The sequence below is a fragment of the Tyto alba genome, unplaced genomic scaffold (assembly GCF_018691265.1).
Source record: "Tyto alba isolate M040663 unplaced genomic scaffold, T.alba_DEE_v4.0 Super-Scaffold_8, whole genome shotgun sequence".
Classification (NCBI taxonomy): domain Eukaryota; kingdom Metazoa; phylum Chordata; class Aves; order Strigiformes; family Tytonidae; genus Tyto; species Tyto alba.
In genome coordinates, this window is record NW_024881329.1 from 15,978,985 (window position 1) to 15,996,913 (window position 17,929).

Below are 17,929 nucleotides of genomic sequence, written 5' to 3' on the forward strand. Positions count from 1 at the left end.
CCTGGGACTGAACCTCTTTTCCCACATTCTCCTCCAATGGCAAGAACACAGAGAGTAACATCATCCTTCTCAAATCATGGAAAAACATAAAGGAGAGTAAGCTACAGGCCCTTCCTGAAAACCTGGACAAATGCTTGGACAACCCAGACACCACTCTACACTGATACTGCAGAGGTAATGTAAAGACTGTTAAGGTACATTTTCACTCCATTGCAATCATTTGATAACAACAATATAGACTGGTTTCTGAAGGACCTGGTAACATCCTAAATTCAGTGCAGATCCTGGGACAGTAGCTAATAGTAATAGGGTCAGACAATAAATGACAAAAATAATAAACACTGAATACCTACTTTTCAGGATTTCATCTCCTTCGCTGATTGATGTGTCTATACTGTGCACTGAATGAGGCTGAGGGACCAAAAAAAAACCCCATAACACCTATGATCTTATCAGTAAGAACAGCATTTCGGCAGTGCTTGCAAGTGACTTAAAGACTGAATAGGTGACCTAAATTTTAAATATCCACAAACGTTTCATTTTGGGGTCTTAATGTTTCTTTTGCTTTGCTTCCTTAGGTATTTTTAGAATACTTTTGATAGTTTCTGTGAAGAAATCACAGCCCAATGGTTTAGGAACAGACCTGTCAGTCTGAGAACAGAGTCTGAATCCCAGATCAGGTACTGACTGCATGTGTCACATTTGACAAATCACTTAATGTCTTTACCTTGGTTTACTTTAGTGTGGGAAATTCATAGGAACAGGAGGCTGAAGGAAGTTTGCTGGCTGGAGTGTACTCCACTGCTATGGTGAAGAACAGCCCGACAAACCCTCTTTGAAAATCTCAGTGACCCCTTTGTACAAATTAAAAACACAAATAAACAGCTAATGTTATCCTTACCCAAAAGGGATTGCTGCAATCTTGGCCAGAAAAATATAAATCAACTAGGTCACTCCAGAGGGTCCTACTAGCCCAGCATCCTCTCTCTGACTATAGCCCATAATGAACGTCAAGGGAAAGAAAAGGGTAAGGACCTGGTGACACTTCCTAAGGATTCCCCATGACCTTCCTCAAACCAAATATTGCGCACCTACCAGTTGGGATTTTCTTCTGACATGCAGCATCTTTTCCAACCCATTGAGTCTCTTCACCACCCTGTGACCAAGGGTTCTCCAGACTAATTATGTGCTGTGTGAAAAAGTAATTCCTTCTACATTGGGGCAACAGCTCAGTAGCACTACTATTGCCAAAACCAGTAACTGTAATGCTCTTATTTTACATTCGGGCAAGATATTTATGTTCAGTTTTCAATGATGTTTGGTTATGTTCTACAGGCAATAGAAAGATTTTCCTGGTGTTGGCATCCTCTCACCTTTTAATGTGCCTGTTTCATGTACATTAACCCTGAAATGGTTGCACACTGTAACTGATTTCACAAGAGAGAGAGCTCTGTGCTGCTATTGCTGTTGTGCTCCTATTACAGCACAGAGCCAAGCCCACGCTGCAATAAGCTTTGTACAGTCATATATTTCAAGATGCTCTTATTGAACTGATTTTTCCACTCACCACAAAAAAATAAGTTCTGTGTTCCAAATTATTGCATGACAAGGTCCTAAGTCAAGTCAGAAGAGTCACAGATCTAAACAGATGGGGTTTCACAAGTCATAAGGATTACAAGTTTAAAATACTGCAGACGAAATGACTGACCATGATGTCTATTGCTCTACTGTCAAAAAGAGCAGTAGAGCATAGAAAATGAGTTCATTGCATGAAGGGTATGTTAATAATTCATAATTTTGCTCAAATTTTAGATTTTAAAGTAGAGGAAGAAAGAAACAAAGTACTTATTTGGGTAACATGAATGAACCATTCTAGTAGCATTAAAAAGCTGTTTCTTGACTTCAGGAGACTCTGGACTGGGCTCTTCAAGGGGTCCTGTGACAGAGACCCAGGTGATGACATGCCTGCTGCAAATAGGAGTTACTGGTTGAGCCAGACTCAAACCAAGTGTAGAAAATAAATACAATGTATGGTTCAGACATGAAATATAAAATAAAACTTCACATTTTTGCTTTTATTAACTACTCTCTCCAAAGAGAAAGCAATGAATATTGAAGTGGTCCCATACTCCTATACAACACAGTTTTATTGCCCAGGAGACTGTGGGGAACGTACCTGCTACCTTGTCATCACCATGGAATTCTTCTGTACATGCTCTATAGCACCTCGATCCTAGAACTAACTGCTGATTCTAAATGAACGAATGTAAACTAAAGCAATAGGAGACAATAAGCAACTGAGTCAATGAGAGAATCACCAGTTCAGAATCCGAACCTAGGAACCCTCATAAACATTCATGAGTAGGTCTGCCGAGCCTTTTGGACTTACTCATACAACAAGAAAAAACTGTCAGATGAACTTTTAAAGTATTTCAGATAACTACAGCGTTTCCTATCTTTTACACAGATACAACAGTTGCTATGGACTGGACCACTTCTTCAGCAAGCACAAAATAGTGCTATATTCTTTCTAAATTAGCTATCAATTAAGAGCAGTGAGACAATCTGTGACAGCAAAGAGATCAGGATCTGGATTCTGACAAGTTACATTAATCATGTTTTTTAAGTGATCTATTTCCATAACTGATGTGAATTCTAAATCATCTTGAACCATTTCACACACAGAACAGGATCCAATCAGGAGAAAACCCTTAGAGAGGCTGTAAAATTGGACCATGTACTGATGGATAAGTATAACTTATCTCTTAATACAAAAATAATCATGACTGAATTTCCACATCTCACATGACTAAATCTAGGCAATGACAATTTAAGGCAAGAAAAAATTATTATAAACCATCTTAATTTCATCAAAATTATTTTAAAATATTACAGTCTGAAACAAAACCATTAGAACTGAAGGAACTTAAAAAGTATGTGGCAAATAATTTATGAAGGTAGTTTATGTAACTCAGAATCCAAACACAAACATAGCAATTATAATGAATCTACCACCATTGATAACTATATCATCATGAACAAAAAATACAAAGATTCTTACACTAAAATTTCAAATTTTCATTTTTATTAATACAGTGGAATTAGGACTACAGAAAATTTAATGGGTACAATCATATTGTCTTGATTCTGAGTCCAATGATGTTAGTTTTAGAATGCAAAATCTATTAGAATTCTAATTGCACTGCTGTATAACTATATATCAGTTTAAAATTATTAAACCAGTTACATCTAGAATGCTTCACCCAAGATCCAGTGTTGCCATGGCATTTTCCACATATGCCAAGTGACACCAAAATGCATGTGAAAGCACATGTCTGCTTTTGCAGTGATTTATTCACTACACATTAGGCATAAAAAACTACACAAAGCTCAAGACTACAAAGAAGGATGATAAGAACCTCAGCACGAGCCAAAACTCCCATATTCTTTTAAAAGACTTGTGAATATTACACCAAAAGAGCAATTAAAGTCATGATAAGGCATATCAACCATTCAAAGCCGTACAGCTACAAAACTTGAAGGCTACAGAGAAAGATGTGTTTGTTCCTTGCCACTTTAGTCTTGGCCTACGTATTATTCAAAATGCACTCCAATGCACCATATTAAGGCTTTCAACTCCACCTCCAACAGACACAAATACATGCAAAAAACATAAACCTAAGTGGCAGTCAGTCACCTTACAATGATCTGATATGCTTTAATATCAAGATATTGGCACATATGTCTCACATCGCTGACATTCAAAGTTAATCTACCTTATCATTGTTGATGTCAGTATAAAAGGGACACAAAAAAAGCATAGAACCCAGTACAGAAATAACCGAAGAGACTGATTTCTTTTTTTTTGTTTAGCTCTTACTAAAAACACTTGAGTATTTTTTATAGCAGGTGAAATTTCAAAACAGATGAAAATTCTTTGTCTTTAGTCACCTATTTACTACACCATCACTATACTGCCCATACACTGGAAGATACATAATTTCCTTCATGCGCATGTTTTTCAGATTACTAAATACATTTCAGACTAAGAATTAATTTTAAAAATACCTGCTTTGAAAAAAAGAAGAAAACTGCAATGAAAGAAGGATCTCAGACTGCCATTGGTTAAAACATGTCCATCCAATTACAGTGTGTGATTCAAACAGTGTAAAATAGGCCAACTTAACTGATTTACATCAGACAGAACAAATTTCCAAGACTGATGTACTCTGGTTGTCAGTAAACATTCTGAGTGTATTATGAATAAAGAGTCCATACAAATATTCCCATTACCTTATAAAAGATAAGAGTATCTGTTTGAAATCTGGTTACTTTTCATATCAGGTTCCAATTAAGTTATTAATGAATAAGCCACCACTATGTTAACCAGTAACAACCACACTCCCAAACACACCTTCCAAAAATATACATGATGAACCACAGTAGAGTTAAGAAACTAAACTGGAGTTCCAGATTACACCAGAACTGAGACACTTAAAAATAACAGCTTTCATCTTTAAGATTCCACCATATACTGAGTTGTAATCCCTTAAGTGCCTCCTGTGAAATGCTGCAGAAGAATATAACGGGGCGGGGGGGGGGACAAAACAAACATATAACATATTCTATATTCTGTCAGAAATAAACCATTCTACAGCCTGAATACTAATTAGAATAAACATAGTTTTGATTTTTATTTCACAATACCTGATATGCTTCTCTGCCCAGGCATCAGTCATATGGCGCACATTTGGTTTAAGGTTTATGGCTGTAACTAAATCCACCTCATTTAATCATTCTAATAAATCTACACCTCAGTAGAAACCACTAAATGAGATATTAATAGCACACTAAATATACCTGTTAGAAAGACTACACAAGTAAATTATAAAAGTACAATGAAAAATATTTGCACTTGTTTAAGTGCTAGACTTGAGTTCATTCCCCACTACAGAGATATATGAAAAAAAGATTAGCAAACACACCCTGTCCGTGTTTTAGAAGAATTGCCCCTGCTTACCATCTGAGTATATTCAAGGCCACTTCTATTTTTCTGATAATATATAAGGACTTCTATGGGCAGAATTTATACTTTAAAACAAACATTTGGAACAAAAAACTACAAGCTAGGACAAGGCTTGTATACTACATCTAGCTTTCCCGGTACAAAAGAAAACAACTGACTGCAACAAAACCTTGGTGGTGACTTGCACATTTCTCAGATCTGTAGCCCCTAAAAATCTGGTGAGTGGGGTTTTGTTTGTTTGAAGGCATTTGATCCCAACTGTCATTAATCATTTTAGGAAACCTGCTGATGTTTCAACATAGCTTGGCTCCTTTCTTAGACTTCCATCTGTGGTACAAGGCTCTATAATAAACTTCTGCTAAACTGTAGGACGGTACACCCCACAGCAGATATTCTCTAGTTTCCATCTCACTAAGGTAAAGTAGATGGTAAAGCACAAAGTCGTTTATGCTTTAACCAATGGCACATCCCACTTCAATGTGTCACTACCACAGCATGTGGTGCAAGGCTGCCAAGTGGAACTGGAACTTATCAAGACAAAAAGCAGAGGAAGACATTTTCCCTGTACACATTTTCCAGCCTCCCAGATTCAAGCTCTGCCAAGGTTTCACACAGAAATACTGCAACAGTACCAAGACCAAGAGCATCTACAGTCTAAATATGGTATTTATCTCTATATTCAATATCCCTGGTCCGTCAGCTAGAGTCATGACTGAGTTTTACTTGTTTTATGCATAACAGCTTTACTCTTGCACACACAACCCTGTCCATGGGTAACGGGCTATTCATAAACCTAGTTGTCCTAGGAAACTACGACTTCTTTCATCTAACCGCTGCCCTTAAACACTGATTTCCCATGAGATCCATCCTGACAGGCACACTGCAAAGTGCCATGTCATATCAGGTAGACATTTGCCCACCACACCTTATGGGGAGTTTTTGGAGTTTGTTTGTTTGTTTGTTTAATTGGAACATTCAGCTGCTAAACCAATTTTTATCACTTTTCCCTTGTACCCTAAATTAATTGCCTTTATGCTGCAATCCTACCCTGAAGTTCAGTGAAATTTCTCCAATTGTCCTTATTCCACCCTCACCTATGAACTCTATAATCATTTATAGAATTCAGGTAAAAGGGCATGGCATGAGTCTTCCACCACCCACCTACAACTTCTATTTCCCAAATGACTCAGTTCTTCCAAATTTTTTCAAAGTTTTCTTCATAGAAAAGAACAACTTAACAAATCTGTAAACTCAGATTCTCTTTCTATTCAACTAGTTATACCTCTGTTCTCTGCCTTTAATGCTCTAATTTCTTCCAAAAAAGAGCTCCCTATTTTCATTCTCTGAAGAAATCCAAAATATTATCTATCTGCTTCCTAGTATTCTGTCAAATGTACTAATGGGGATGGCACAGCGCTGTCCTGCCCTGTCATTTCCACCCACCTCAGCCTCGTTCTGTTCTGATCTATTGTCAAAATTTCCGTGTCTTTCTGAGGTGCTAAATTCCACTTCTTACAGTGAAATTGAGAGCACCCATAGGAAATAAGTCTTATTTGTCTTTATTATATAGTCTGTCTACATACTGGTAACTATGTATTTATAAAGATTTTATTGTGTTCATTTCCACTTCTCTTTCCGTTTTTATGTCACTTAAACTATGGCAGCATCTCCTTTAACGAAGAAGTGTATTTGGTCTCAGTCTGAGCCCTTTTTTACCACCTTCTGTCATGACAGTTTCCACATCTAGTTTGACACAATCCAGTCCTCAATTACATATTCTAGTCTACCGCATTTACAGTAAAGCAATTCCTTTTGCATGAAAACTTTTTTTTCTACTCGTCTGACAGCCTGATTATACAGATTTAAGAAAAAATATTTGCTTTCCTCTTCAACATTTGGGGGTTTTTTTGCTTTTATTTCTAAATCCCCAGTAATCATAATATTCACATCCAGATTATTTCTATCCTTTTTATTTCTCTGTACTTTTCACAAAAAATGCAAGCATCACAAATTCCTGACAGAGTAATTTCATTATATTTACCAGGTACCTCACTATGAAATTTAATTTAAGTACACATGTGTTTTCTTTTTTAAAATACAAATAATAGTATTCTGGTGTTTTTATAAAGACTATCCCAGTGTTATCCAGTAAAGTCAAAAAGAATATTACCCCCATATTATTTTTTTGTAACTTTGTTAAAATAGATTGTTGAAATAGATTGTGGAATCAGGCATGAAGCCAGTACTTTTCTTTCATCATAAAATTATCATTTATCTATTTATGGTTTTGCTGGACAATATTAATAAGTTTTCTTATTGAACTACAGAGATATGTTATTCTAGAAGTAGTTAGAACAACTGTTATGTGCGTGCACAGATCTATAACATGTAAGCATTTATAAAGCACTTACAGATGACTCAAGAAGAGAAATGTTTATCATATCTTCAAATGGTATTAATAATTATTAGACTGCAAATCCCTTCCTAAAATCTCCCCTTGTTGTTTCAATTTATGCTTCCCAGTCAGAATATAAGAACACACTTTGTTTCCTTTATTTCCACGTACACCCACCTCAAAAAGGCAACCGTAATTACATCCACATGTGAAATTCCAGGCATACTGAGAAATAAATCTAATATCTATTTTATCCACAACTTAGATTTTAACAGAACTTTGAGAGTAAAAACATTATTGCATTTCTCCAGTGCAACTTCATTACTTCAACATTACCAGATTAATAAATATTCAGTAGGAGTTTCACTTTGAGTTTTTGGCACATTAAACCCAATATCCAGGTGTGCAAACGAAGAAAACCAGTGTGAAAACATGGCTTTTATGAACTAATCCGAACATCCCTGTTTCAAAGAAATATGATTAAGAGATTGTCTTGTTGTATTACCTTCAGAAAAAAAAAAAAAAAATCAGTCAGACAAGCTGTTCTGTCAGACTTCCCTGAAACTGCAGTTGTCTACGCTGCAATTTACATTTACTGTATTCAAAGACTGAAAACATATTACACTGAGTTTCTCTCCAGTATCACCTGTTTATCTTCAATATAGACAGACCAAGGTTTAAGTTGCCTACCATTTTAGTAACATTTCTGCGTTCCTTCTTAAATCCTTACAAGCCATTTTACTGTTAAATACAGGGATGCTCTTGTGCCAAAGGACACTACTCAAAGAAAGTCATATCAAGAAGCAATCAGATGGTATATGCTAATTCAGCAATTGACAGGCTAATCTTCAAGAGTTTTAGCCTGAAACATGAATGACATCAATCTTCAGTCTGGCTCTGAGGAATTCCTTGTCCAATTTACAACATTCTGGAAAATTAATATGCAGCCTCTTGTGCCCCCAAACTGTACAAAATATTTTACCCGGTACATTCTCAATACCAATAGTTTCCATTTAAGAAAATAATTTAAAAAAGATAGTTTTCTATTATTGTAATTCTGCTTAGCAAGTGAGAAAGTATGCAATCCCAAAGAAGACAAAAAATAGCTTTTTATGAGACAAATATAATTCAACTCAGTAGTACTTCACGACACAGCCCTCACTAAGCTGACTGTTTAATATATTACCTTCTCTGCCTTTATACAAGATATTTGCTTCTCTTTCTCTAGAGAAACAAAAAGACCCACTCTAAATAAATGACCTACCATTTCATAGAAAGCATGGCTGGCTATCAATATTTCCTCTTTCCATAAGGGACAAATCTTCAAAACACACATTTAAAGGTAAAGATTTAAAAAAAAAAATAAACATCCCTATTCTGATATGAGTAGTCAAATAACAACCACATGATAGCATAAAAGACAATTATCCTAATTTAAAAGGTATCTGATTAAATTTTAAAAGCCAAAGGTGACAGAGCACATAGCATTCACAGTTTATAAAACAATGATTATCACTTAAAACCTGAATGATACTAGCTCAAATCACAGCATTTGGTGAGAGTAAATGAAAAGTTCTTTTATTCTAGCATTTCAAAAAGTATTTCCTTCTTGCCGAGAAGTTATGCGCAAATCAATTCCCATCATCTCCATGCATACTACATTTGCCAGATGATAAATCTTACAGTGAATCATTGACAGAATCCAGCCATCACAAGTTACCAGAACGTAGGTGACTGTCAGAAAATATTAATAGAGTCTGCCACTTTTACGGTGTTTCTAGAGTAACAGACTTACCTCGGCAGATGGTCCCATTCCCCACATATCCAGGTTTGCAGGTACAGCTATGTCCCCTGACAGTGTTAGTACAGATTGCATTCTCATCACAGTTATGCTGTCCGCTGCCACACTCATCATGCTCTACAAGGGGGGGGGGGGGGGGGGGGGGGGAAGGAGAAAAAGAAAAAAATTACAAAACAGACAGTGAGCTTCTCAGTGTGATGATGTGGCATTTGAAAACGAAATGGAATAACAAGGTCACCACAATGGGCGAGCACTGGGAGTTTGGTGTGGGAGTCAGCTATAGGCCTACTTCAGCTACAAAACTCAACAACATGCATGGTGACAGTAAATTACTTAGGTTCAAAAACTGAAAAAAAAAAAATTGGAGAGAGGAGGCAAAGTATAGCTATGACAGAACCCATGCAGAAGATTGTCACGAAAAAAATTTGCTGTGAAGACTAACCTTTACATCACTATTCATCACCAACAGTAAATAAGCATAAATACAATATAAGTGAACACAAGAAGGGCCCTAACAGCACACTCTTTAAATACACAGTTCAGTTGTCACAGCCACTTGCTCTAATGCATGCTGAGCTGACTCTTCCTCTAATAGCATGTAATAACATTTTACATTTTTAGAGCACTATTCATACCATTAAACCCCAAAGAGGCTCCCAGACGAATGGGCCATATTTTGCTTTCATCCAGCAACTCAAACTGCTGCCACTGAGCCTAATTTCCTGCAGCTCCTGCACTTTACCCTCCTGTTACATTTTGTTCTAGTAAAGCATCTATTACAGGTGGCGAGCTACATGACCCTGAATTTTCTTGCTTCTTCCTGCAATTACTAGGAGCTTCCCTCATGCAGTCGGAATGCAAGAAGAAAACCTGAATATTTTACACTTTGGCACTGGGGGATTTATGGTTTTGTTCAGTGTGATCAAGAGGATACAATGAAATGTCTTAAAACCATACAAATGACAACAGACATAATAATCAGAATCTGGAGCCCTTCTCAATAGTCTTCATTCATGCAACTGCAATCATCGGAGTAGTATCCATATGCTGAGAAGCAAAAGGTATCCCTTCCTGGAATTAAGGATTTGCTCAAATATGCCAGTGAATAAGGGGTGTTCAAAGGACTACAGACTAAATTTGACCTTCTGTAGCCCACAGAGGTAGTGCCTCTCAAATATGAGCAAAATACTCATTTTTACAGACTCTGAATTAAGCCCTTTGGAAGAGCCTCTCCACCAAGAGCAAGAGGATCATAGGCTTCACCAGGCTGAAGTTAACCTCTGCAGTGCCCTCACTTTACCACAGTATAGAATGACAGCCAATTTGAAGATAACTGAAGACAGATGTAGATTTGAAAGGTGGATTTCAAAGAATTCTCCAAACCAAATACTTCTGGAACACTGTTGATAACTATTTGCAGAACACATATCCGACATGTTTTCTATTTTTCAAATACATTTGACAGAAAAAATGATATGGATTGCAACCATTTTCTTTTGAAGAGCATCAAAGCGATATATCACTTGCTCACTCTTTGCTTTTAGCAAGAAATTCACACACACTCAAATGTGCCTGGCTTTAGCTGATAAATTCAGGCTTACATTCGTACTTGTTAGTTTATGGTGGTCCCTAGCTCTGCTTACTAATTCACTTCAGCTCCTTGCCAATTTTCAGACACCTTACATATTCTGAGTGCTAGGCTTCTTCAAGGACTTCCTGTTCTCTCCTTCATCTTTTAAGAAACTGTACCACGGCCTGATTCTTAACACTCATGATGCTCAGACTGCTGGGTCAGGCACAAAAAGTATCGAGCTACCCTCCAAAGAAGTGCTTAGCAGGCAGTTGAAGCTGAATGCTGCTTTCTTTTAAAAGAGACACCCTCTCCATAATCTCTCCCTCCTCTTACTACTTTTATTAGTCACTGCCATTAGCTTTGATGTGTTTGCATTCAAACTATAATGAGAAAGCCTTTGTGATAGGCTCATGTGCACACAAGAACATTCCTACTCAAACAATTGTCAAAATTAGTTGATTACATTCTCAGCACTTCAAGTATAAACAAAAGATTTCCCAATGGTAACATATGTTCTGCCAAAACACACGAGATGATACTCTGCTATGTTGTTCTAGGACTTTGACAATGAAAATCATTGTGTTTACCGCTCCTGCAGATGTACAGATGCTGGCAATATTGAAAGATTTAGCACTGACAAAGCTGCTTTCCCACAGTCATACTTAAAGCAGAGGTCAGTTTTTTCTAAAATGATATAATTTGAAGAATTAACAACCAATCTAACCATGGGAACCTGCCCTTCACAAAACATCCTGATGCTGCTAGCACAAGGAGGACTAAGGGAACTTCATCTGCATGAGGAATCCCAAGATTTCTTAGCAGTAACATGGCTGCAATGATGGGAATTTTACATGAAGTTTTCCCTGGTGTGGAGATGTCTATAGATGATGTTGCTACAGGCCTAATAAGAATGAGAAAGCATTGATTTTCTGTCAAGGTGCAAAAATCTTTTAGTCCAGATGGAAAAATCCTTAAGATCCTGTCAGTAGCAAGTTATCTTGGGTTTTCTTCTCCCTCACAAGAGATCATCCTTTGGAGCACTCAGTGTTCCATTGGGAAGTGAGTATGGAAAAAGGGCTCATGTTTTGTTTAAACTTCAAGAAGATTATGACTAATTTGCAAAGAACATTGTGTTCTTACACACACTACTTTCCAAAATCCCCCATTCAAGCACATCAGACAGAACCTGATTTTGCTTTCATGTTCTGGTAACTACTATCTGACTGGACAGCAATGAAAACTTAGAAAGGGAGGACACTGTAAAACAAGTCACAAACAGCATCATTCCAAAGCACCAAAGAAGGGAGAGCTGAGACAAAAATCTCAAAGCCCTATCTTATTTTGACAATTTCTCTTTCATCTGAAAATGAAAAGCACAAGAAAATGGACTCTAAAAGATAAAAAAATAATAAAAATAAAAAAAGTAATTTTTAATTTCTTTTATACACACATAGATATGTAGATAAAAATAAATATGCTGTCATGCTCAGGAATGAAGCTGTTATCATTAAGCTTGATTGAAGTCACCCATCTCTCTATGACTTCTACTTGTTACATAATATACACACAAAAGGAACTTATGATCAAAGACAAACAGAACTGTCAGGCTTATTGAGGACAGTACTCCAGGACGCAATTCCCTGATCCAGCACTCATTCCCCTGTATTATTAATATCCATTTCAAGAAGTAAGTACCATTTCAGAAGAACAGTTACAACAACAGGACCATTCTTTGCTTACAGACAAGTTAGTTTGTTCATGAAATCTCTGTAAATTATCTTCAGCATTAGTAGTTCTGTTATTCAGGAATCCTGGTTATCACCAGCTCTACTCCATGCTTTGTCTGTGGTAAAGCTCAGAGATCAGTTACTTTTTTGTGCGTCTGTTTCCCTCTATAAAATGATAATATCACAAGATTTTTTTTTCCCCCTAGTATTTGTTATTCTTCTGAAATCCTCAAATACTAAAGATTTTACAGAAAATTAAAAGATATCAATCTCCTATTGCAAAATATGAAGAATCAAATATCAGCTGTTGGCTTACCTTCCACCTAATTTATTTTTCCTGCAGTCAGAGATGAGGTGTGAAAGGACACATCATCTCTGAAACTGCAGCTCACCTGTCCCAGTTTCCTAGCCACCAAGCTACAGCTAAAGCCAGAAAATTACACGTTTTAACTCAACAATTTCCTTCTGGATAAAAACCTTCTAGAATTCCCAAAAGTTTTCATGAACTTCTCCAAAATCTTCAAGAGTATCTTATTTAGTGAGTTCACACCTGAATGGGGCCAGCTTGTGAAAGACTATAAAGTTCATTCCTTCCTGCACCCTTATCTGAGGATGGCCATTTCCTCCAAAAGCACTTGAAACACCACCAGTAAGACGTGAGCCATCCTTCTACGAAAACGTATCTCTGCCACTTGTCTCATATGACTCTGAGAAATCATGACGTGTACCAGCTGTGGGTGTCATCTCTTAAGCAAAGCTTCAGTTTTGAAGAACTAAGACCTTTAAAACAAAATCTCTACAGAAAACTTCTATTTGAAAAAGCTGCCACTAAAAAGTCAACCCTGGTTAACTGCTTGCCTCAGGCAACTGAAATTGCATCAACTTGCACAGAAGTCCACACTGATAGCAGGTCTGAGGACACTGGTGTTTATACATGGGTAGCGTTACAAGACAGCACATGCACAGCTGAAGTTAAGTATTATAGTTCTCTGCTTTGTTCACAAGCAACCTAATAATAATAACTTTATCCTGATGATTAGAATACTCAAGAGCTATCTGACAGAATTAATTTCAATGTTCTAAGGCCTTATCAAGATAGCAATCACATTAATAGCAAAGTTAATTCACCAGCAAATAGTTTCAAGTAGATGGTTAAACATACATCCTATCATAAGAAGCACCAACGCATTCTACAAACTGCAGAAAACCACCTTACACCAAAACGCAGGCTGGTCTGTAGCACACTGATATTAGGGCATATAGAGTATGTCTTTTCTCCTGAAATCCCAAAGCAGAAACTACTTTAAGTACAAAAGGAAAACACAGACCATTTTCCTGTTAAAGTCTCAATAACATGAATCAAAAACTGCTGAAATAAGCACAATTCCCAAACTGCCATCGAGAGAACTGTGACCAGACCATGTACCGGGGTGTGGGGGTGGGTGTGTGTGGGTGTGTGTGTGTGTGTTCGAGGCAGATGGACCCCAACCAAGCAAGCAGCACACCACACCAACATCTGCAGCAAACAACAACAACAACAACAGCAAACAAACACACACCACAAAAAAATAAAACAAAGTTGAATAACACCTGAGGCAGAAGGAAACCAGGAACATGACTAAACTCCACTCCTGCCAAGAGAATATTCACTACGAGAGGTCAAGGCTCTGCTAATAGCTGTATTAGCTACACCTTCAACAACAGCAGAATAATCAATCACAATGCATTTCAGCTGTGAAGCCACTTGCTTAAATTTTAAACAAACCTTTAGCTTTCTTCAAAACACATGTATGTATTTAGGCTAATGAAGTTAAAGCATCTGTAGGCTATAGCAGCTCCTGCACACCTCAAATGAACAAGCATTCCAGCTCCTCCACCAGGAATAGGTAACCCTGCTGATGGCTGATCACTTCAGTGTGAAATGTAACTAGGAATATTCAAACAAGGACAAAAAAGTCAGCAACCTTCAGGCACCTGTACTTCTGTCCAATCTTCCATAACCCCATTTTTCTAGCCTAATTTTACTGAGGAATCACATAACTACTTTAGTTTTGTGATACTTGAAAAATACCTTCTCTTCTGGGCTTCACTGAACTGGAAGAATGCAGTAGGAAAAGCACTGGGGGCAGGGGGGAGGGATCCATACAGAGATTTTGTCTGCCTGAGGTAATGTATTCTGCATAAAGCCACCCACACCGTATTGCAAAACTGTTTGTAAGTAAAAACCACATAAAAATAATTCAGAACACATGCAAAGTAAAAAAGGAATTATTTTTTCATGTATTTATAAATACAAATGCACAAATACCTAAACGTATAAATAAACAATTATAGGTAAATACGCATTTTCTCATTCATATGTACATGAAATGTAGTGTTTATGAAAAGTTCTAGACAGCTCTGACAATGAGCATCAGAAGACCTGTCAGTAATAAAAAATGGCATATTTCTACACTCTTGAAGTTTTAGACATTATAAATACCCACATTTTTACTAAAGAGATCTTTCCAATAAAATCTTTTTCTATTCATTATACGAGGGGAAGATGGATTTTGCTTATATTTTGTGTATATATATGTTTATAATGCATTTTTCAGAGGCACTACAGAATTTCTAGGATGCTTCTGCCTTCCCATGCTGAAAGAGACAGCATTAGAGTGACTGGATTTGTATGGGCTCTAAAAGCAGGATTTACTTAGCTTTAACTTTTTTTTTTTTTTTTTCTGTACGCACTTGGAGTAAATCAAGTATTTGTATTTTGAAGACTTCGTCTAAAATATTTAATAGAAAATCAGAACCATAGACTGAAAACATATAGCAAGCAGCACACAGTAAAGTAAGAACCTTTTGGTCAAGAATCAACTAACTGTAACATCAGGATAGCTTTCCCTTGCACAGTTCAAAAGCCCATACTATATTTCAAACTTATAATTTCTAAAAGGTACATCTGACACAGGATTTATTTTTCAGCAAGAGCGACGACCTTTTTATCTTTATTTTCTTTAAATAAGTATGCTCTTCACAAAAGGACCGACACTGGAATGCAATTACTGGAAACATATCCCATTGAGTGGTCTTTCACCATGGCTACTCTCACTTCTCGTTACAAGAAAAGGCCCAAATTTAAACTTGTTTACAAGATGGAAACAATTTTCTTATTGTAAGGATTTTCTTCCATTAGTTCCACAAAGCCTTCATACTTTAATAATAAAACATTCATCTTTGGAAAACACTGTGGAAAGATTCTGACTATTTCTATTTATTATTATTTTTACAACACTGAAAGGGAATCTAAGTTGTTCTCTAAATTGTTGAGATGACGGTCTGCTTCTGAGGTGTGTAACCACAAATGCAGCAAACATTTCTATACACTGAGAGACTTACAATAGAGAGACAACTCACTTCTGAAATAGCAAGGTCGTCAGAGGCTACCATTGTTTATTAATAGAGGTCATTTGTATAGAATACATGTCCTAATGTAAAATTAATCAGCTATCTGGCAACCATTAAACGATGGCCTTTGAAAATTCAGAAAGGAGAAAGCCATCTCTCCAAATACTTTTAAAAAGAAGCAACTCTTCATTGCATAGTGTTAGGATTACAGATGTCTATGTAATAAATAAGGCTTTAAAGATGTGAGATTAAAAAATTGTATTTAGGAAGAATTGTGGTCTTAGTGGAATCAGGATTTCCGTTCATAAGAAATTCTGATGAAACAAAAGGGATAGCTTTGAAAAAGACTGAATAAAAGGAATCTCCCCCAGAAAACCAGGGCAATTAGAAACAAGATGCATGCATCAAATGAGAAATTACATTGCAGATGGTAAACTGGTGAAAGATAATAGTTAATTGTGAATCCAGACAACCCTGGGGAATGAAATAATTAAATAAATCTGTATTTTCCCCTACTCACGAGAATTAAACAAAGTAAAGTTTATCTATGCCCATTCTGAACTTCAGTCATCCAAGCTTACCCTGTCAATTTCCACAAGGAAACAGGAAGAAGAAACAGGGTGCAGAACAGAAAAGCCATGTTCCTTAACATAAGGATATATTCCAACTTTATCCTTATAAGTAGTTAAACATACAAACACTGGCAGAAGTATCAGATTTGCCATTCTTTTAATAAGAAACTAAAATGCTATAATAATTTATGACCCAGCAAACAGCTTCTGGTGTCAAATGTGAAATTATTTAGACTACATTCCAAAATAGTAGATACATGCTACTCTTGGGTAATTAGGAAGAAATAGTGGGATTTAACTTAAATATAAAATTTTGAATGTGCATGCAATTGCCTCTTGGAATAAAACCTCTTGAATGTTTCTTTTTGGTTTCTACATCAAAATTCTTTTTTTTACTCTCTGGCACCCGGTTAGATTTTAGTCATATTCGCCTATCTACAATCAAGTTTATAAAATAAACTACTTATGTAAGTCATGCTTATTCTTTTTATTCTATTTTGTTTTAATTTATTCTAACAAACTAATCGTCATAGAACTGTCTAGAAATCAATGTAAAAGAATAGTAGGATTCATATTCCTAAATTGGTATTTAGAGAGAATCCCAGAGATTTGTCTCAGTGATTTAATTTCAACTTTAATTATTAGTTGGTTTAGTTTAGATTTTTACACCACAATGAAATTTTCTTTGTAGTCATGCATTAGAAGATCATAAACAAAACCAACATAGTTTTATTCATGGACTCAATAGATATTGTAACTAACATGCTATATCTGGATACATCTAGAGGAAAATTGCCTAAAACTATCTCATCCAAAAGAGGCTAGTATGCAAACGTGGGAAATGATGACACCTGTACACCAGTTGGTATGATTTCAACATTCAGTGAATGAAGTCTTTACATCTCATGCCTTCTGCACTGAGATGCTCAGCCATCTTTCTGTCCCCTCAGCAAGAAGCAGAAATCAGAGATGAATGCAAAGTTCTATATTCTGTTCCAGTATACAGAGACTTCATTATTTATTGCCAAAAACTTGACCTTACTAATGATCCTTATTCCTATGATCCCATCCCACTTTTATGTTACATATATGGACAGAAATAAAAAGAATTGTGGATGACAAGAGGATATACTATAAAAGAAGCGAACATAAATTTTTCCAGAAGCATTTGTAGTACTTAAAACAAAGCCGATGTTTTACATAAGGAGCTTTTGTTTTCCCTTTTATGCTTACCTTAATTTAACATACAGAAACCTGAAGTGTACTAAGTTGAAACTATTCCTGAATAGTCAAGGAAGAAGCGTTTGATATTTAGTTTGGATGATCTACCCTCTTTAGTATTCAATTCAGTTTACACTTTCAGTCTTTACCTTCACGCACTCTCGTTAAATCCATTTTTTATATTACACTCTAAATTATGCAAATAAACCCAATGCATAAAA

General features: G+C 36.3%; 1 protein-coding gene across 2 annotated transcripts in view; it reads right to left on the reverse strand.

Moving 5' to 3' along the window:
- Nucleotides 1-17,929, reverse strand: part of NELL1 (neural EGFL like 1) — a 296,981-nt gene that overhangs the window by 107,866 nt on the left and 171,186 nt on the right. For both annotated transcript variants that reach the window (XM_042785467.1, XM_042785466.1), the window contains exon 14: nt 9,217-9,339. In XM_042785467.1, the coding sequence (XP_042641401.1) occupies nt 9,217-9,339 (123 nt within the window). The remainder of the gene's footprint in view (nt 1-9,216; nt 9,340-17,929) is intronic.